The sequence below is a fragment of the Electrona antarctica genome, assembly GCF_951216825.1.
Source record: "Electrona antarctica genome assembly, chromosome: 6".
NCBI lineage: Eukaryota > Metazoa > Chordata > Actinopteri > Myctophiformes > Myctophidae > Electrona > Electrona antarctica.
In genome coordinates, this window is record NC_136811.1 from 46,269,476 (window position 1) to 46,292,372 (window position 22,897).

Below are 22,897 nucleotides of genomic sequence, written 5' to 3' on the forward strand. Positions count from 1 at the left end.
ACTCACTCTTGAGTTGAAATACTCCCCACTTTAATTCATTCTGTTTTAGCTGCCACAGTTGATAAGACGGTGGCAGATTCAACTGTCATGGATCCCGTGGTGCCTTGTGGTTGAAGTGCACAACACAAGCCTGTGTGATGCACCGGGGCGTGTTGCAGATCATGTCGTGAACGCCTGCGGGGGAAAGGCAGGTGTAACATGTCTTGTGTGTGTCTTGTGTGTGTGTGTGTGTGTGTGTGTGTGTGTGTGTGTGTGTGTGTGTGTGTGTGTGTGTGTGTGTGTGTGCACGTGGATTAGACTGCCCCGACGTCATGTATGCGGGGTACAACACATGCAGTCGGTGGCGGCACGCTTGCTAATCCTCCATCCTGGCGTCGGCACACAGCCCTCCTTCCCCCTGCATGATTTGTTTACATTTCTCAGTCACCCGCAGGAGTTGTAACCGGTTGCAGCTCTAACCAGCCTCCAACCACTGGCCCCTGCCTTTTCAAAGCCCTGACTCAGAGCCATTGTAGCTACAAACAAAAAAAGACCAGTTAAAAGCCGCGCGCGGGTGTGGCAGTCGACACAGGTGGGGACAAGGAAAACCCACATGTCAGTACCAAAACAAAAGCAGGACAGACACACTCGCCACAGTTTAAAATAGATGCTCACATAAGCGTTAACCGCGTGTATTGATACATTTTTCACTCTACCAGTAACTCAAGCCTTGAGAAGACAAAGAGGAAGGTGCTTAGGGATTAGTTTGTGTCATGGTGAAAGTAAAAACATTGCTCATAGTAGATGACAGACCTTTTTGAAAAGGGCACTGGAAACACATAAGCTGGTATGCTGTCCAGGGGGTATTGTGCTGTTTCACTGTGTATTTAGCTTCCTGTTCATATCTACTACAAGTGTATCCAAAAGGCCAATTTCCGCATGTAGGTAATACGAGCTCTAATCTGTTCAAGAAAAACCCGGCCACCCAGGCCATTAATCATTGCAGACAGTCATTGACTGACTTTTGACAGACATAGTTATTCGAATGCATCCTCCTCTTGTCCCCGCTGGTGCCCAGAGAGGCAGAGAGACGCTTCTGAACCATTTGGGGACCTGCGTACACTTACAGGCCACCTGACCCAACAACCTGGCATTCTGAGCTCATCTATGTTGTTTAAAGGGACTGTGGAATGTGGAACAAATCCCCTCAGCTTTATATCGGCCCGGGTGCGCTCCCCCATTGGCCGGACTTAAGAGCTGGGGGCCTGTGCAGGAGCTTACAGAATTTCACATGCAGGCCAGAAACAGAGGAACATCCTGTTTGAGTCCAACTGCCTGTCCCACATTGGCTTTGATACGCCGTCGCCCTGGTGCTTGCTTTCCATGCTCTTATGTTTGCCAGGGTGTGTGCCTGCACCTCGCCATCTGCACTCTGTGTTTGTGCGTGTTTTTTTTGTGCGTGCGGTGTGTGTGTGTGTGTGTGTGTGTGTGTGCGTGTGCGTGTGCGTGTGTGTGTGTGTGTGTGTGTGCGCGCGTGTGCGTGTGCGCGTGCGCACGCGCAATCCGCGCATGCGCTCGTGTGTGTGTGTGTGTGTCATGTCTCACTGTCGTGTGTCTTCGCTGTTTTGTCCTACCGGACACTTACATTAGAACGTTTTTTAACATACAGTATCCGTATATTATGAAACATACTTAATATATGTATATATTGTTTAAAATCGATTTCTGTTCAAAGAAGCCATTGTGGTGTACTTGACATTTTGGTGCAGTGCGCCAATAAATGTTGGAGTGCAGCAAAACATGACATTAGTCCTATAAAAGTCCTCCAGGATAGTATCGTGTTACATCACCAGCCTTGTGTTGTACTGTACATACAACCATGTAGACACCAAACTCCAAGCTACGTATGCTTCCATACAATTGTCAAGTAACCCCAACTCACCCCCCAAAAAGTGCATTTCATCTGCTGGGCAAAAGTGATTAAAGCTACAGACTTTATATTAACAGATTAAAACCGGTAAAGCAATGCATCTGTGTCATTTTAGATTTTATATATACGGTATATATATATATATACGGTGTATATATATATATATATATATATATGTATGTATATATATATGTATGTATTGTATATATAAAATAATATGCACACAGCAACATAGATTGCATATTGCCGATGTTATTCTCCAAAATAGCAGATCTACTGTACAAGCTCACATTGCATCGCAACACCACACATTGTGAGCTTGTGCATTGGCTATTTTCATTGAGTGTCACCAAAACAGCAAAATATAAATCATCTCTAGAAATCAGATTTGAATCAAATTTCAAACCACCTATCCGACGCTGGTTTAAATCGTTTTAGCAAAATCTTTTTCCATGTGTTTAGCTTGATAAAAAAACCAAAATCTTGAATATCTGAATAGGACACAATTTGGGATTTGGGCTGCCGTTCTGAACATCTGCCTCGCTCAGGTTCATAAACGTGCTTCTTGCCGTTCCCTGGAATGCAGCACATGGCGTTGACGTTCCTGCACGAGATGCAGTGACAGCTGAGACGGAGCCACTCGGTTCCATCAGAGTGGTATCAAAGGGCTGCTGCCTTAATGAAGGCAGGCTGATTACAGCAGCGCTGACAGATGCTGGGTGGTCAGCCTGGTCCGTTCTAATCTGGGTTTGTGACGTGCAGCAGGTTACAATCAAAGGCAGTGGATGATTAGTTGATATAGAGAGAGCATAGGGGGGGATAGGGCTTACGAGAGCAGGGGAGAGGGAACGCCACTTCAGACTTGAGATGCATCTCATGGACAGGCGAGGCGAGCACACCCGCCTTGCCTCATAGCTGCCATTGGCTACGTTCAGACTGGCAGTCCAAGTCCCATTTTTGGCCTGTCCACTAGATTGGACTGGTTTTATGAAGTCTGTACAGTAAAATAAAATAAACAAATCACATGGTAACTGATTTGTGCGAATCAGATTTGATCCACATTCCTTCCTAGGTTGATTTGAAATGCGATTCAAATGGGATTTCTAAAATGTTCCGCTTACGCACAAGATTGGTATCGGTATCGGCCGACCGCGAAAAAACAATCTGGACCAGTCGCAAAAAAACCTGATCGGAGCACCTCTACTGAACGCACACATCTACACGCAGAATAACAGGTGTCAGTCCTAATGATCAGATTTGAGAAACAAATGGGATTTGCCTGCAGTCCGTGTGAACAAAGCCGTTGCCTCACGCTTCATGTCCTGCCAAGAGCGAGGCTATGCCTCATGTTTGACCTCGGGGGGGTCCAGAAGTACTTAAAGGCACAACAAGAGGGCCATATGTGGACTCCATGGGCCCTCACCACACTACAAAGTGGCATCCTGCTCTTATCTCGCCGCCATTCCGCCAGAGATATATGTCATGGGCCATGGCACAGGGATAGACAGACAAACAAGGCCAATTAATGGACAACGCCAAATTCTCAGCTGTCCAGTGAGGGAGTGGGGCTGATACAGGCCAGATGATGATGATCAGCCAGGCTGTCAGACTGGACTACATTATCTTTACGAATGAGGATTAGTTTCAAATACCTGCATTGGTCGTGGTGCTTATTTATAGCTCCATGCTGTAGTATGACCACTGTGCAATTTCATATACCAGGTGCAAGTTCACTGGAATGTTGTTTCACAGCTTGACCCGATCAGGAGGTTGGGTTAAATATGTATGTATTTTTAATCGTTTTTTTCGTTTTTTTTGTATTTGGTGCTTAACTCGTCTGGGTGTTTTTCTGCATGTTATGTTTCCTGCAATGCGGTTTCTCTCGTGGAACTTATCCTTTTTCCTATACTGTACATAATGCTCAGCGCCTGGGGGTCCGGGGGATGCTCAGCACAACAGGCTTTGTTTGACTATTCTATTTTGTTATGGAAAAGGTACTCACATTCTTTACTCAAGTGAAAGTATCAGTACTTCATTATAGAACTACACCGTTACAAGTAAAAGTCCGGAATTCAAAATGTACCTGAGTGAAAGTACAATAGTATTGGCATCAAAATGTACTTGAAGGGCCTGGGCCGTGGCTCAGCGGTCCAGGCACCTTGGCCGGTAGCCTGGCAGTGTGCTGCGGGTTCGACTCCCGATCCCGACGGCCTTTACTGCATCGCTCTCTCTCCATTCTCCATTCTCATTTCCCTCTATACAAATATATAAAAAAGGAGAAAGCCACAAAAAAGAAAGTACTTGAAGTGCGAAAAGTAGAAAGTACTCATTGTGCAGAATATAAAAATATTGTACTTAAGTACAGTACTTTGTCGACTAAAATACATTTTGGCTAGCCGTGATGGCGTTGAAATGCACTGACAAAGGTTTGGGCTTTGAACGATGCTGAATGTTATGATCCACTCAAATCCTCTGTCAGATATAGTGTATAGATTATGCACATTGGCCAGACTGTTACCTCTCTGTTGACTGTAGTGTCACGTGGCCAGACTATTACCTCTCTGTTGACTGTAGTGTCACATGGCCAGACTGTTACCTCTCTGTTGACTGTAGTGTCACATGGCCAGACTGTTACCTCTCTGTTGACTGTAGTGTCGCGTGGCCAGACTGTTACCTCTCTGTTGACTGTAGTGTCACGTGGCCAGACTGTTACCTCTCTGTCCTGTTGACTGTAGTGTCCTGTTGACTGTAGTGTCCTGTTGACTGTAGTGTCATATGGCCAGACTGTTACCTCTCTGTTGACTGTAGTGTCGCGTGGCCAGACTGTTACCTCTCTGTTGACTGTAGTGTCACGTGGCCAGACTGTTACCTTTCTGTCCTGTTGACTGTAGTGTCCTGTTGACTGTAGTGTCGCGTGGCCAGACTGTTACCTCTCTGTTGACTGTAGTGTCCTGTTGACTGTAGTGTTGTGTGGCCAGACTGTTACCGCTCTGTTGACTGTAGTGTCGCGTGGCCAGACTGTTACCTCTCTGTTGACTGTAGTGTCCTGTTGACTGTAGTGTCCTGTTGACTGTAGTGTCCTGTTGACTGTAGTGTCCTGTTGACTGTAGTGTCATGTTGACTGTAGTGTCGCGTGGCCAGACTGTTACCTCTCGCAGTAAAAAAAAAAAAAAAGGCAAATAGGTTTATGGATGAGGGGTAAGGGGTGGCGCAAGATATAGCCCTGTGTCTCTGGATCCAGCCACAACCCCTTTCTCACATTCTCTTCCCTCTTTCTCTCTCATACCCTTTCTAACCCCCTTCCTCGCTTCCTCTATATCCTTCTCTCTCTCTCTCTCTCTCTCTCCCCCCCCCCCCCCCCCCTTCCATTATAACAGCTCCCATCTGGTTTTGAGTCAAGGCCAGGTTGGTTGCTTCTGGAATGGAGGGGCTTTTTGTTATATATTTCTCAATGGCTCCACTGCCTCTCCAGTTTCATACCATGGTAATGACTACGCAGTTTGTTTACAAAGCACCGTTCCTTTCATTATATCGATACTGCTCCGATCCCTCGCTCTCGCCCTTGAGAGATCCCGCAATCATCTCCGATTAATAGGTCAGGCGAGCAAGAAGGGTCGGCGGTCACCGTGGCTTTCCTGTGGCGCCTTCTGAAGTGTCAGTCAGAGATGGACTTGGTGGTTTTGGAAACCTTGTACGGCCAAAAGAACGTACTACTGCTTCCAGACAATCAGTATTAGTACCCAAGGTATTCTCTGAGTCCTATTAAGGAAATGCCTCTGGGAAAAGAATCCTTTGCTCTTAAACCCCCCCTCCCCTCTCCCTTACTTACCTGATCATCTGGGATCAGAGGAACATGATGGATTTAAACCTGCAGTATTTAGGCTTTGTCTAGACTGCAGGCAAATCTGACCCCCCTCTTTTCAGATTCAATCTTTAGTATACTGACTGGCCAGTGGCCACAATTTTTTATTTACAAGTGATCAGATCAAATTTGTGTAGTCAGACATCATCGACCTATTTGTATTGGTTGCTGCGCTAATGATGTGACGATATAGATGTGAGTAATGCGTACCTGTGAGCTTGTATTGTAGATATGCTATTTTCAGCGAGTGACATCGGCATATAAGTATAAATCATGCTCATACTGTTTAGACTTGATAAAAAACATTGTGATTACGTTCTGGATAGGCAAATAAATTAGGCTGCCAGTCTGAACATAGCTTCAGATCTACGAATTGAAGATTGGTCTGCTTTTGCACTCGTAAGTCACTGACTTTGGCAAAACACTTCAAATGTAAATATTGACCTGACATTCTGCTCTTGAAACGTGTGGTAGATAGACTATAGCAGGACATTTAAAAAGCAAAATGGGAAGCCAGAAGCATATAGTGAAATATAGCAGTGCCTTCGTTCCAGGCAGCTGAGTTGTTGAAGCTAATTACATCTCTCTCTGAAAAGGAAGCTATCTGAAAGATTTCAGCCGACCACAGTGCTGTAAAATTAGATGAGCCCATATCCAAAGCTGTTGGCTTATTTGTTTTACTTTCTTTCCAGCGTGCGTCCCTATATATGTTCCCCTGGATACATAGTTATAGTTGCTATATGTCCAACCCCATGGGTGGAGGTGGTGGTGCTGTGGGTATTGTGGGCTAGTGTCAACAAACTCCACATTCATGCCTTTTGCATTTTTGTCGTTGTTGTCTTTTTGAAATCACTGGCGCATCATGCGGTTTTGAAGAATAGACTAAAAACAGCATTGCGTGTGCTTATATTTAGGAGGGCTGAGTTATGATGGCGAGGGAGGAGGGAGGTATTGGAGAACAAAGATATGCAGTGTTACACAGACGGGGGTGGTGGTGGTGGGGTGTCTGATGTCACCTGGTAGGGAGCTACGAAAGCCTCCCCCCTTCGGTTATCCTATCCCACATAAAAGCCTGGCAGTAGGCAGGAGGGCTTTGGAGGAGCCTGGCAATGTTGCTTCAAGACACAGGAACAAACATCACACATCCCCCCCTTCTCTTCTCTCTGGCGCTCTCTCTCTCTCTCTGTGTCTCTCTCTTTCTGTCTCTCTCTCTCTCTCTCTCTCTCTCTCTGTGTCTCTCTCTTTCTGTCTCTCAATCCCCCCTCCCCATCTCACTCTTTCCCTCTTCGTTGGTCTTTCTCTCTCTCCCTCCCTCAATTTATGTCTTCTCCATCTTTCTGTGTCTCTTTCTTTTTCTCTATTTGTCTCTCACTCCACGTACCCCCTCTCCCTGTCTTCCCCATGTCATTGCTCCAGCTCTCTCTCTGTCTTTCTCTCCCGCCCTCCATCTCTGTCTTTCCACGTCTCTCTCTCTCTCTCTCTCTCTCTCAGACACAGATCCTGTTTACAGAGTTGTGTGGGTCTGTGTTGCGTTAGAAGGGGAGATGTAATATCTCCTGTCTCTTCTTGTCATTGATGTGGAGGTGCTATATCGTCCCACATGGTTTTACCATCCTCCTTCCATAAATGATACAACACACGCGCACGCACGCACAGTCGTGCGCACACACACACACACACACACACACACACACACGTGCGTGCGTGCGTGCTTGTTTGGATGCATACTTATGGATGTTAGGCCCCCTTTAGGCCCATGCCCCAAAAACTATTACAGAAAAAAAAAAGAAAGGGAAATAGCTCCCCAAAATATACACTCCAAAACACTGTTTCTAGACTGCAGAGCAGAGCCTGTGATCTGATAGTGAAGGAATTAGAGCGGCTCGATGCCAGATAGCAGTTAATTGCACATGTGGCAGGCAGATTTTTGGAGAGAGCCCCCCCAAACACTGTGGGCGATGGGGATGCAGAATGGAGATGCCATGTGTTTCAACGTTAAAAACTGCAGACTGTGGTGTTAGCCCGCCCGCTCTCTCATTAGAATTCCCCCCACTAGATATATAATGACCGTGGAGGGAGGGCTGTCTTTCTCTGAGGTCCAATGTGTCCAGGTTAACCGCTGAAGAATCTGAATGTGAATCAAACGTTATTGTCACGTCACATTACAAGTACGATGGGTGGAAAAACCATTGTTGGTTGTGCAGGCTCATCATTGCAGTTAAAGGTATATTCAGTGATTTGACTTAATTCAAATATCACTTATTTTTTCTTTTTTTCTGGATAATCCTCCCTACTATAGAGTGTGCTGACCATAAGGAAATCCTCCCTGTCCCCAGTGAGCCCCTGGGGTCAAAAAACCCTAGTTTCAGTTTTGGTGGCGGGTGGCAAAACCTTCATCCAATCAGGATGAGAGGGGCATTCCTCCAATCATGATCGAGTGGGGGCGGGCCTTGGTGCACATGCTGTTGGCCTGTTGCACTTCCCCCCACTGTAGAGCGTGCATGTGCACATTTTGTTACCGGGGCGGACTGGGTGGTTTTCCAAATCACCCAAATCACTGAATGCTCCTTTAAACACGATTAGAGAGAAGAGCATAAAGTGCCGAAGGCCAACAGGCAGTCCTTCGACAGGGTTCGTACAGGCTTTCTGAACTACGGTTCGGAGAGTCAGGACGGATCTGAGAATGCACGAGTTTTGAGAAAAAAGTTTGTTGACGTAAATTTGTTATATCAGATTCGCCCCCCTTTCTGAAGGTTGCAGATGAAATATTGGCCTTTAGACCATCTATGTTATACAGTACGTTGTGAACTACGATACAATACGATACGATACAACTTTATTGTCAGCTTGCACTGAAATTAGTTTTGCGTCCATGACGTCACCGTTCAAGATACAGACAAGACATAGACATACATACATACATAGACATACATTACAAAATGATAGACATTACAGGACAGAAACAGACAAGAACAAGAACACATCCTCTGGTTTAACGATTTTGGTTTAAAAGCAGGACAGACTGATGTACAAAGGAGTTCTTTAGTCTGTTTTTCTTATATATTTAGGGACTCTAAACTGATCTGATATTTTTGACAAAATGTGTGCCCCCGGCCCCCCACATGGTGTCTAGTTACCATTTCTTCTTGTTGCCTGGGTCAACTACTGTCCCATGGGGTCATTTGTAACCCTTTCTTACACTAGAATGCACACTGCTGTCTCGTGTCTCATTATTATACACACTGCTGTCTCGTGTCTCATTATTATACACACAAACATGGTGTCAGAAGTGACTAGACCAGGACGTAGATTAAGTGGAAGAGTAAAGCTAGGCTATAACAACATCACCATGGCCGTATTATATCTACTATAGGCTACTGTCTGAACTTCACTTCATCTCCGCCTGTGATCTAGCTTATTTTGGTCATTGACAACGTGCAGAACTGCAGCCTCACTCCCAATCTTCCGCCGTAGTCTGAAAACCCACCTCTTCAGACTCCACCATGGCCCGTAACACTTGCCCTAGCCTATCCCCTTAGATAGCACATTATGTAGACTTAGATAGTATTTTAAACAGACTTATAGCTTGTTACGTAGACAGCTCTAGAATTGCACTTTATGTAGTCATAGCACTTTATAGTACACATGTATAATATATTATATAGTATAGTATGTATAGTTTACATAGATACTCCACTGTTACGTTCTTAGTCGCATGATTCATGATAACTACTTTTTATATATGTGATGTATGCCATGCTTTTGTTATTGCTTAATGTAAGTCGCTCTGGATTAAGAGCGTCTGCTAAATGCCTAAATTGTAAATTGTAGTCACGTTCGTACACCGGCGCTGCAAAAAAAAGGAAGCTCTAGCTTGTAGAGCTGCTATTTTTGACACGCGGCCCTCTGTACGGTGAATATAACTCCAGCTTAAAGGACTGGGGAGTTGTTGTTGCTTATAGCGCAAATATATCGTCAACCTCGCATATCGCCAAAGCCTAGTCCATCATAGACCCACCTGACACAATAATGTTGTGGGTTCATGTTTTGGGTCCTCTCTGGACCAAGTAGGTCCAGAGGAAAAAAAACCTTGGGTCCAACTTGTGTTATGGTAGGGTTATGGTATTTTCTATTATCTCCATTGTATGGTTCGGATTGGGGGTAGGTGTAAGAAAGGGTTAAAAATAAACCCCATGCACATTAGTTGACCCATGGCAACAAGAAGAAATCAAAGCTAGAACCATAAAGATCCTAAAAAAACAGACTGGTGGTGCCTCTACTAGTCGTCTTTGATGTTCCCAGAGCAGAGTGTGTGTGTGTGTGTGTGTGTGTGTGTGTGTGTGTGTGTGTGTGTGTGTGTGTGTGTGTGTGTGTGTGTGTGTGTGATTGTGTGTGTGTGTGTGTGTGTGTGTGTGTGTGTGTGTGTGTGTGTGTGTGTGTGTGTGTGTGTGTGTGTGTGTGTGTGTGTGTGTGTGTGTGTGTGTGTGTGTGTGGACATAGTGGCCGAATTTGGTAGTGCAGTTTGGAACCAAACACATGAACGCGCAGGTCCGTTGACTATCATTGCGCACGTTCATGATGACACGTGAACGCTGTTTCATACGTGAACACACGTGAGCGCGTGCAATGATTTGAGCAACTTAAGGCAAGTGGATGGGAGGAGAAATCTGGTGCCGTCTCTATTAATATATACTCTAAGATGTGCAGTCTAATGACCAGCTCCTACTACTAGTAGAAGGGGGCCAATCAGAGGCAGGCAGGGGCGGATCTTGGCACAACCCTATCAGCGTTTTGAATGACGCATTTGTCACTGCACTGGTCGTCCCTTTTCAGAAGAATAATTTAGGGTCAGGTTAAGGTCAGAAGGTTAGAAGTGTAGTGGTGAGATTCAAAGTTAGGATTTAGAAGTTGGGGTATGAATTTAGTTAGTGGAAATGTGTTGAATGTCCTCCCAAGTATAGGTCAATAGGTGTGTGTGTGTGTGTGTGTGTGTGTGTGTGTGTGTGTGTGTGTGTGTGTGTGTGTGTGTGTGTGTGTGTGTGTGTGTGTGTGTGTGTGTGTGTGTGTGTGTGTGTGTGTGTGTGTGTGTGTGTGTGTGTCTGTCTGTATGCATGTGTGTTTTGTTGAGTCCTGATTAAAGACAGCTGCTTATTTGGGGCCCATGCAGGGAGAGGTACCAGTTGGCTCCACCTCTCTCTCTCTCTCTCTCTCTGTCTGTCTCCCAGATAGTGTTCTCCTCTGCACCTCAGTCCACATTACTGCGTTCCCATGTTCTGCATCCTTCTGACTGTCTCTCCTTATCTCCTCTCCTCCGTACTCCTCTCTTATCTCCTTCTGCCTGCTCCCTCTCTCATCTTCTGTCCTAATTATCTTTCCCTCTCTTCTCTCTCGACTTTGTGCCCACTCCCCTTTCTCCCACTTCCTTCCATCCATCCTCCCCCTTCCCTTCTTTTTATCCTTTCACTCCACCACTCTCTCTCTCCCTCTCTCTCTCTCTCCCTCCCACTCTCTCTCTCCCTCTCTCTCTCTCTCTCTCTCTCTCTCCCACTCTCTCTCTCCCTCTCTCTCTCTCCTTACCATTGGCTATACTTTTATTTATTCTTTCACCCTTGTTTTTGATTTTTGATGGACAACTTTGCAGTGGCTGTTTCGAGCTTTGACCCTGTAGCGCACGCATACACGCACGCGCACGCAGGCACGCACGCACAATAACACACACACACACACACACACACACACACACACACACACACACACACACACACACACACAGCTCTCCCCTCCCCATCAGTGGTTGAAGGTCAGGGCCACCGATTACAGGCCTGGGAAGGTATCATCCTGTGAAGTGAGCAGTAATCACCAAGCTTGCAGATTGTTAAACGGCACCACAAGTCCTCGCACTGTCATTACTCTGAGAGGAGAGGAGAGCAGACAGGACGGGAGGGGGGGAGCGATCCAAAGGCGAGTAAAGGAGATGAGGGGGATGAGAGGGGAGGACGTGAAGGGGAGTAAAGGAGGGGAGAGGAGGAGAGGAGAGAGAGGGGATGGGAGAGGGAGGAAGTGAAGGGGAGATGGGGGGGAGTAAAGGAGGGGAGAGGAGGATAGGAGAGAGAGGGGATGGGAGAGGGAGGAGGTGAAGGGGAGATGAGGGGGAGTAAAGGAGGGGAGAGGAGGATAGGAGAGAGAGGGGATGGGAGAGGGAGGAAGTGAAGGGGAGATGAGGGGGAGTAAAGGAGGGGAGAGGAGGATAGGAGAGAGAGGGGATGGGAGAGGGAGGAGGTGAAGGGGAGATGAGGGGGAGTAAAGGAGGGGAGAGGAGGATAGGAGAGAGAGGGGATGGGAGAGGGAGGAAGTGAAGGGGAGATGAGGGGGAGTAAAGGAGGGGAGAGGAGGATAGGAGAGAGAGGGGATGGGAGAGGGAGGAGGTGAAGGGGAGATGAGGGGGAGTAAAGGAGGGGAGAGGAGGATAGGAGAGAGAGGGGATGGGAGAGGGAGGAAGTGAAGGGGAGATGAGGGGGAGTAAAGGAGGGGAGAGGAGGATAGGAGAGAGAGGGGATGGGAGAGGGAGGAAGTGAAGGGGAGATGAGGGGGAGTAAAGGAGGGGAGAGGAGGATAGGAGAGAGAGGGGATGGGAGAGGGAGGAAGTGAAGGGGAGTAAAGGAGGGGAGAGGAGGATAGGAGAGAGAGGGGATGGGAGAGGGAGGAAGTGAAGGGGAGATGAGGGGGAGTAAAGGAGGGGAGAGGAGGATAGGAGAGAGAGGGGATGGGAGAGGGAGGAAGTGAAGGGGAGTAAAGGAGGGGAGAGGAGGATAGGAGAGAGAGGGGATGGGAGAGGGAGGAAGTGAAGGGGAGATGAGGGGGAATAAAGGAGGGGGGAGGAGAGCCGTGGTGGTGATGGGAGGGGAGAGACGGTGGGGGTGGGGGGGCTCGTTTACCTAAATGCATGCAGATGTGTGGATTCCAGTTAAGCCCTGGCTCTTTTGTTGAAAAGGTACACAGAGTTCTTTTATTATTTCTTTCGGTCTGGGCGTCTATCTGTTTTATATTTGTTTCACTTCAGCGTGCGCACACCTCCTTGATTCAATCTGCTGAGGTTTTATTTCAACGTGGGTTTTTTCCCTTTCTTTTCCCCCCCCCTTTTTTTGCGGGGCTGCTAAGCCGAGCGGGAGTGACGTAAATGAGATGAATCATTTGTTGTTTGAATAGTTGTGGTCCTGCACTCGGATACATTTTCATTGTTTCCACGATGCAGATGTAATTAACGAACTTTAAAGAACTGAATTGTGTGTGTGTGTGTGTGTGTGTGTGTGTGTGTGTGTGTGTGTGTGTGTGTGTGTGTGTGTGTGTGTGAGTGAGATAGTCTATATGTGTGCGCTTATGTACTGTATGTGCACGCACGCAAATGAGCCATAGGCTGTGTACATCTGTGGAACGGCTGTGAATTCATTGCGGTTGTGTTTTATGTAGGGGTATATAGATTATTCACATCTGACAGAAGAACTTCCATGCCCCACCCCTCCACCCTCTTTTGTTTTACTGCTTAGGAGTTGGGGGCCTAATCAGTCCCATCCTATATCCCATCTGGAATTTTCCAACAGGAAATTTGAGTCGATGCAAAAAAGAAATAATAATGCATGTTACTAAGACAGCGCGAGACACAGTTTGCATACTTAAACGTAAAGGAAAAACACGATATACAAATGTCCACAATAAAACAGAATAACAGTTATGCAAACAGTGGAATCTCCAGAAAAACAACCACATGCCTCTGTCATGATTCCCTTCGATTCATTAATGGTGATAAATGTGTATAATTTTAGATCTTTTTGTAGATTATTCAATGCCCGATAGGAACATGCTGCTTTATACCTAGATTTGTCAAAACCCAGGATTTCACAAGTTTCCAAAAGTATAAAATCCTTTGAAAATAGCAGATCTACTAGCTCTACACGTTGATTACTCGCTTTGCGATGCATTGTGAGCTTGTAGATCGTCCATTTTCAGATAGCCAACGTGTATAGGTCTGAAGTGGTTCATGTATGTTTTGCAAAGTAGCTAAAGTTTTCAATTGATTGTAGTGGAGTGAAAAGTACCTCTGAGATGTATCATGTAGTGGAGTAGAAGTAAAAGTATTGAAAACTGGAAATACCCCAGTAAAGTAAAATATACCCCAACATTGTACGTAAGTAAAGAACTTGAGTAAATCAAATGTACTTGGTTACTTTCCACCACTGGCTCCATTTTGACTAAGATTTTCGAATATTAATTCAATAATTATAAAAATGTTATGCTACCAAGTTCAATATTCTGTACATAGCAACAGGAACCCCAAAAGGGGTTCCCGTCCTGAAGGGGTAAAACACCAAAAGGGGTTCCTGCCCAGAATCAGGGCCGGATTATCCATAGGCCGTTGTGTGCACTGTGCAGCTGCCCTGGGGCACTTGGGCAATTTTTTAATTCACCATATTGATGTGCTTATCGCCTCACCTGGTGCACTGTATTTTGTTCTTACGGCCGGCCCAGGCCAAGCTGTGCTGTGCCAACTGCTGCTGAAAATGTTACCTCTGTACCAGAGCTGGTACAGAGGTAAACTACCAGAGATAACTACCAGAGCTGGTACAGAGGTAAACTACCAGAGATAAGTACCAGAGCTGGTACATAGGTAAACTACCAGAGATAAGTACCAGAGCTGGTACAGTGGTAAACTACCAGAGATAACTACCAGAGCTGGTACAGAGGTAAACTAGAAAAAGTGCCCTTCTGGGCACAGGTCTCCACCAGGAGGATAGGGGTGTGTGTGATATTTGGCAAAATGTTTAGGAGCAATATAAGTGTGTGTGTGTGTGTGTGTGTGTGTGTGTGTGTGTGTGTGTGTGTGTGTGTGTGTGTGTGTGTGTGTGTGTGTGTGTGTGTGTGTGTGTGTGTGTGTGTGTGTGTGTGTGTGTGTGTGTGTGTGTGTGTGTGTGTGTGTGTGTGTGTGTGTGTGTGTGTGTGTGTGTCAAGGCTTGGTCTGTTCTAGCGCCACCATGAGGCTGATTTGAAAACTGTCAAGTGGCATTTTCTTCCAAAGCCTAGTGGGAATATGCATGCATGGAGAGCATGTGTACTGATTTGTGTGAAATTTGGATAAAATCTGAAGGAGTAATATTAGAAAATGTGTTTTACATATGTCGGCCTCCTGGTGGCGCTATAAAGAGCAGATGTGAACAATTCCAGGCAAAGGTTTTTCCTTGGCCATAACTACCATAGCTGGTACTGAGGTAAACTGGATTATCACCCAGTATCTCTTTAGATCAAAATAAGCCTGCTGTTGTAGATGCACATATACTGTACGTATGTACATGAAACACCTAAGGACACTTCGACACATAGACTAGGTGGGCCAGGGGGTCAAACAGGCGACATTTTGATTCCCAGATGGCCTCTCTCTCTCTCTCTCTCTCTCTCTACCCACTCTCCTACTTAACGCCCGCCCCATACAATGGTGCATTTGTAGTGAAATGTAGAGATGCATCATGGTCATGGCACACTGACTGAATCAAGGCTTCATAAAATGGAGGAGGCTGCATTGCATATACAATATGACACAGCCATCAATCACAGACAGTGATCACAGTTTAGTTTCTTGTCGTTGAAACTGAAGCAAGCAATCTTCACTTTGAGCTTCCTTAGTAAATGTTGAGCCATAAAGTTCATCAATCATCATACACCTATATGTCAGAGAGCACCCTTTTAATAGATTTACCATTGGATGTGACAATGCTAAAATCATCAAGCAATCTATCTCACACTCACACTCCGGCCTCCACTGTCCGGCAAGGATGAGAAGGAACAGGTTTTGGAGAGATGTCTCCTACAGAAAGCCAAGATGATGTTGAGCATTTACTGTTCTTTTACTTTTGATGGACAGTGAAGAAAATACGAGTGTGCAGATGTTTCAAACAGTTTGGCTGTGAGGGGGAGCCCTGCAGTCATCTCTCCCCTCCTCCAAATTCAAGGGTTTTTATTTGCATGGGAAACATATGTTTACATTGCCAATGCCAAAGCAAGTGTGAAAGAAAGACAGAAACAGAAAGACTAGAATACAGAAACGTGAAACAGAGCTGTGTTGGCAATGAAATTAAATGAAATCTATATTTACCCAGGGTATCTGGGCTAAGCTCAAGAACTTGTTTCCAGCCAGGCCCTGCTCATAGAACACATTTCATCGTAGTGGTTGATGCCTTGTTCAAGGGCATTTCAGCGGTGGTAATTTTAACGTGTCGGACGGCTGATTCGAACTGGGAACCTTCCGGTATCTAGACCGCGCCGCTATCCGTTCGGCCACCGCTGGCAATCAAATATACTATGTAGAAAAACTAAAATATGAAGACAAGAATTGTGCTTTTGCTGTTCAGACATAAAGATAAAGATACATGTAAGCAAAGATAACTTAATCTCTCTCTCTCTCTCTCTCCCCTCCTAGGAGTTTCGAAATGGTGAGCTGAAGGAAGGACAATTGATAGCCCATCACTGCCCCCTAGAGGGTAAGCTGAAAAGCACATTACATCTCTGGTTCGGTTTGATAAGATAAGAGCTTTATTGATCCCGCTGAGGGAATTCAGGCGCCAAAGACAGTACAGCAGTTAAAAACAGATTATTGGGCAAGGACAAAAAGCACTGTAGATACAGCATGATGGAGAGACATCAAAGTCAAGGCAACACCAACATTAAGTAGACAAAAAGAAAATTAAATAAAAATATATAAATAAGATAATATGCAACATAGTACATCAATGCACTATACTATATATATACACCATTACACCTGGTCCCTCAGCAGTGCTAGCATAGTGCAAGACAACAGTACAAGAGAACACACAGAAGCATACCATACTGCTTGTTTCTGGGCAGATGAGCCTCGTCTTGCTGCATTCATACTGGCACATACTAAAGATACAAAGTCAAACATACAAAGCTACACAGCATATTTGTAGCTTTGTATCTGAAGTTGAAACCAACTCAATGTTTTTTGTAGCTTTGTAACTGTTGTAGCTTTGGTAGCAGCTACAAATGTTGGATGTATCTTTGTGTCTTCATGTCGCTGGCGACCATCGAAAAGGATTGGTAGTCTGTATCTTTGTACAGTATCTGTCAGTGTGGGGGGGTTCATCATACCCTACCAAAACAAACCCCTGCTTCTCGATTATTCGATTAACCTACATGAGCAAGATTAAATCCCAATACCTGTACATGCTCCTGTTTCTGAAAGGGAGGTGATAGAACTACCTCGTTCGGAACTTCTGATTGGCAGTCTCCTCAGAACATATTCTCAGAAGTCGTGCAACCCCCCCCAGATGTCCTGACTGTTCGTAGTAGTCTGGGAATCCCGTCCGTCCGAACGGACTTTCTTTCCTCTGACGTCTGAAAGAGCATATCATCGCTGTCGGGCAGAAACCTCTTATCTCCATATTTTAACGTTAAAATTAATGATCATACTTGATCATACTACAGCGTCACACAAAAGCATCAAAAGTAGCAGGTCCACAAGCTCGAAAACGTGTTGATCTGCTACTTTTTCCGCTTCTGAATTTGAATCCTGAAAAGTAACCGTTTTGGAACATATGAGGTTTCCACCCCACAGAGACGATACATTGGCCTTTAGTTGGTTACTGCTTCTAAATATGGGATTAGATCTATTTTCTGTGAATTGCCCAGCCCTTCGTAACCCAGGTGATGTTGTGTGTTGCCAGTGGTTCTTCCTCCAGAGAAGGCGGAGGGCTGTGAGAGCTACCTGCGGTATGTCAACTCCGAGGACGCAGAGCTCCTTAGAGATTCCACCAAGCCTTCTGGGAAGAAACGCATAAATCTGGATGTAAGTAGTAGTAATCATAGATATATATATAAGAAAGGCTAGATGGCTCGCCCGCACTGCTGGCCAACGGAGAGCGACGTCGCCACATGGCGGCCATTTTGCTACAGGTAGCTCGCCCACTCATGACATTGTGTCTATAGGGCATGTACTTTTTAAATAACCATAACTTGCTCAATTTTCAACCGATCGGTTTGGTTTGTTATAAATGTCAGAGACGTCAGCATACTTTCATAAAAAAATTACATTAAGCAGATAAGCATCCTGAATTATAGCCACGTTGATAATGTTTGTAATAAACCAAGCCGTTTGTAAATCCGTCAAGATTTCAGCGAGTCAAGAGTATTTTTGTTTGAGCAGATACCGATACCGTAAACGTACTAGAAAAGTTGACTGTTGCAAGATGGCCGCCGGTGAATGACGCCGGAGACTCCGCCTTGCACCATCTAGCCTTTATATGTCTAGGGTAGTAATAATAATAATGGGATGTTTTTTGTCACTGTATTGTGTTTATCTGCACATAAGTGAAATTTGTCCGAACCGAACCTATGGCAACCAGGGCCTGCCCAGGCAGGCTCATTAACCACTCAGCTGTGGCCGCTGTAGGGCTGTCACTGATCGTGACATTTTTACTTGACGGGATGATTAGCCGTCGTACAAATTGCATTTAATGATTTTAATTGTGTTTTTTGAATTGAACATTGGAACGTACTGTTCCGGCTTTTTGTCTTTGCAAAAGAAATTGCGCTGGGCAGATAAATATTAAATATATAAATATTTAATATATAAAGAAATTACTGGCATTTAATATTTTGATACTTTCAGAAATATTTTACAAATAGCGGAAATAGACGATCTACAAGCTCACAACGCGTTGCATCGCAAAATATTTGAAAACATATGAACATTTTTCAACATAGAAATGATTGTGACAATTACACAGAATAATTGTGATTATCTCAATTAATTGCAATTAGGCAATGATGTAATAATTGTGACAGGCCTAGATGTACCAGTAAGAACGCAAAACCTCCGCCATTCATTCCTGCCCACCCTCACAGCAGAATCCTTACGGCTCCATTTTTACACTTTCAGAGTTAAATGAACTCTCCATTTTTTACTGTGCTCCACAGATTCATCTTTATGTATAGCCATAAACCATTACTATTACTGGTACTGCATTGCACCCCTGAGATGTATGCTTTCAGTAGTATATTTGCTGTCAGAAGTACTGCAAGAGCTTTAGTTCTCCCCTTGTTCTAGCCATCAGAAGGCTTGAGGAAATACAAAACCACCACAAACAATAATCGATGCTAAGCCTGGAGTACTTATTTGAGCGCCAATGTCGCATGCAAAAATAGTAGATCTCCTATTAGGGTTCCTAGAAATGGTTGAGAGTCACTGCTTTAATGTAGTGAGTGACCTGTAATAAATAGATTAAAAAGTTCCTGTATTCATGTAATGTGTTGGTTGTCCTCCTGTGTGTTCATGGTGTAATGTTGGCTTTGTTGTCACTGTGACTCCTCTCTGTGCGAAGGGCGCTTTCCTCACACAAAGCCTGTTCTTGGCAGCGACGTGGTTCTGATTCTGTTTTTCTTGAATCCCGAGCCTGGTCTCGAGCGTGGCCTCGTTTCAGAGAACTGAACAGAACTACTCGGATCGGCTCTTTGATAATCATTCCCCCGGTTATGCAAGCTGAGATGTTCTAGATCCATAAAGAGCTGTTTCTTTCTCAATCTCTGTCTCTCTCTCTCTCTCTCTCTCCCTCTTCCTGGGGTCTCCTCTATTGTAAGCGTTCTGCAATTCTCAAGGGTGTCAGTCCTCCATATCTTACATGCCTGCGAGCAGGGCCCGTGCTCCAAACGTTTATTTTTCCAATTACAGTCATGTTACAAGATACCTCTGAATCAAGGTTACTGCCAAAAAAAAGCTGTAACTGAGAATTGCGGTTAAAACCTCCTCCCCACACCCCCTTCTCTCTCTCTCTGAAAGAAGAAAGGCAAGGATGATCGGTAGGACATCTTAATCTACAGTATATACTTTTGAGCAAATCTAGTCACTAGAGCAACAGCGTTCTGAATCACCTGCTGTCATCTGAAAGGAAGGGCAAGCACTTCGTACCTGAGGGAAGTTTGTGGTGGTGGGTGTGACAGCCCACTCACCCTGTTACAATGGATGTTAGTGGTGGTGGGTGTGACAGCCCACTCACCCTGTTACAATGGATGTTAGTGGTGGTGGGTGTGACAGCCCACTCACCCTGTTACAATGGATGTTAGTGGTGGTGGGTGTGACAGCCCACTCACCCTGTTACAATGGATGTTAGTGGTGGTGGGTGTGACAGCCCACTCACCCTGTTACAATGGATGTTAGTGGTGGTGGGTGTGACAGCCCACTCACCCTGTTACAATGGATGTTAGTGGTGGTGGGTGTGACAGCCCACTCACCCTGTTACAATGGATGTTAGTGGTGGTGGGTGTGACAGCCCACTCACCCTGTTACAACGGATGTTAGTGGTGGTGGGTGTGACAGCCCACTCACCCTGTTACAACGGATGTTAGTGGTGGTGGGTGTGACAGCCCACTCACCCTGTTACAATGGATGTTAGTGGTGGTGGGTGTGACAGCCCACTCACCCTGTTACAATGGATGTTAGAGGTGGTGGGTGTGACAGCCCACTCACCCTGTTACAATGGATGTTAGAGGTGGTGGGTGTGACAGCCCACTCACCCTGTTACAATGGATGTTAGAGGTGGTGGGTGTGACAGCCCACTCACCCTGTTACAATGGATGTTAGAGGTGGTGGGTGTGACAGCCCACTCACCCTGTTACAATGGATGTTAGTGGTGGTGGGTGTGACAGCCCACTCACCCTGTTACAATGGATGTTAGTGGTGGTGGGTGTGACAGCCCACTCACCCTGTTACAATGGATGTTAGTGGTGGTGGGTGTGACAGCCCACTCACCCTGTTAAAATGGATGTTAGTGGTGGTGGGTGTGCCAGCCCACTCACCCTGTTACAATGGATGTTAGTGGTGGTGGGTGTGACAGCCCACTCACCCTGTTACAATGGATGTTAGTGGTGGTGGGTGTGACAGCCCACTCACCCTGTTACAATGGGTGGTGGGTGTGACAGCCCACTCACCCTGTTACAATGGATGTTAGTGGTGGTGGGTGTGACAGCCCACTCACCCTGTTACAATGGGTGGTGGGTGTGACAGCCCACTCACCCTGTTACAATGGGTGGTGGGTGTGACAGCCCACTCACCCTGTTACAATGGGTGGTGGGTGTGACAGCCCACTCACCCTGTTACAATGGGTGGTGGGTGTGACAGCCCACTCACCCTGTTACAATGGGTGGTGGGTGTGACAGCCCACTCACCCTGTTACAATGGGTGGTGGGTGTGACAGCCCACTCACCCTGTTACAATGGGTGGTGGGTGTGACAGCCCACTCACCCTGTTACAATGGATGTTAGTGGTGAGACAGAAGAGGTCCAGCCTCTCTACCATGTCAGTAATTTGTCAAAATGTGAACAAATAATATCACATTGCTGACGAGCAGAATAATTCCATGTACCTCCATATTTCAACTTTGTATTTATTTCCCCCCGTAAATTATTGTTGTCTACAAGCTCACAATGCATCACAGCGTGATGCATTGTGAGCTTCTAGATCTGCTATTTGGGCTCATTTTGAATTGTTTGGAAAACGTTTTTTTTTTAAGTGAAAGTGGTCTGTCTGTCTGTCTGTCTGTCTGTCTGTGTGTGTGTGGGTTTTTAGAAATATTTGACCATTGGAAGGTATTTGCAAGAGCTTGTTGTGACTACATAATAACTACATTGGATCCGCTGGAACACAGGTTACTTTTCCATTTTCCAAAAGTTAACTGTTTTGGACATACAAGGTTCGCCGTGTTTTGCTGCTATCTGCTGTCTTGAGCTTGAACTTACGGGACTTGTTCTCGGCAGCACATAGTGTGGTTGGTTGTGCACATTTTACTTGTAACAGAGACATACAGTCTCTAATCAATATTAGACATTTATACAATATATATACAATTTACGACGTACTACTAGACAACTAAAAGAATAACGACGTGGGTGCTGTAAATAGAACCTGCTACAACTCAACTAATTGACTACTTAGGTCCAGCTGCTTATTCAACCAGCTGTTTATGGAGGACTTGAAGTCAACCGTAGAGCTAATGAAAAAAATTGTTAAACACATTAACTGATGTGACCGTGTCCATACAGGACTTGGAATGCGATGTCTCCGTAGAGGATGACAACAGACAGGAGTGGATCTTCACCCTCTATGACTTTGACAACAGTGGCAAAGTCACGAAAGAGGTAATCGCTCAAGACAGATTCATACACACACAAACACAAACACACACACACAAAGAAAAATAAAGATATATATACGGAATAAATATATTGTCTCTGTCGGGTGTAAACCTCATATGTCCAAAACTGTTATTTTTCTGGATTCACTGTTGCTATCAAAATAACAAAAGCAGATCTACAAGCTCAAAATGCATCGCAAACTGTTGATACTTTTGTGTGAAGCTGTAGTGTGATCAGGTAGGGTGGGGGTGGGGGGGGGGGGGGCTAGAATATGGAGATAAGAGTTATATGCCCGACAGCAACGATATATTTTTAACTGAATGGGCTCCCAGATTGTGAAAGAGGTAATATAGAACACTGTAGTGTTCCTTACTATCAAGTGGCTCTCAAACTGGTGTGCCAGTACAGGTGTGCCTTGGGATTTTGTGACAACCACCTGTTTGCAACTGCATTACAAAAAAGCTACAAATTTTGCTACAGTACTTGGTGACAAATTCTATACCCTAAAGAATATATGTAACCACTTTGGGCATGTCATTATAAGCATTTATTTTTTAAGTAAGCAAAGTTTGCAAAAGTAGAAAACATTGATGATCTACAAGCTCATAACATTTGTTGCATCTTGTTGTGATCTGTTATTTTCACTATTTTTCATAATATAATACAGGTGTACCTCAAGATCTCAAGCTCATCTCAATGCCAAGGCATTTTCTTCCCTAAGTCACATGGTTTTGTGACTTAGGCCAAAAATAATTGCCACTTTAAGTCATATAAAAAAAATACTTTACTCATTAGTTTAAGAAAGTGACGACATGTAGAAATAAGAAATATATTCACTGGGGCGTCCTGGTTAGTGCACAAATCCCATAATTGTGTCGTCATGGGGGTTTGAATCAGGAGAAAGAAGCTGAAATGGTCCTTGAAAGATGTTT

At 45.1% G+C, this 22,897-nt stretch overlaps 1 protein-coding gene across 7 annotated transcripts in view; it reads left to right on the top strand.

The window, feature by feature from the left end:
* The window catches only part of nkd2b (NKD inhibitor of WNT signaling pathway 2b), a 49,995-nt gene that overhangs the window by 24,162 nt on the left and 2,936 nt on the right, over positions 1-22,897 (top strand). For 6 of the 7 annotated variants that reach the window (XM_079503120.1, XM_079503122.1, XM_079503121.1 and 3 more), the window contains exons 4-6: positions 16,237-16,297; positions 17,504-17,625; positions 21,873-21,968. In XM_079503120.1, the coding sequence (XP_079359246.1) occupies positions 16,237-16,297; positions 17,504-17,625; positions 21,873-21,968 (279 nt within the window). The remainder of the gene's footprint in view (positions 1-16,236; positions 16,298-17,503; positions 17,626-21,872; positions 21,969-22,897) is intronic. The other variant, XM_079503126.1, reaches the window with a different exon arrangement.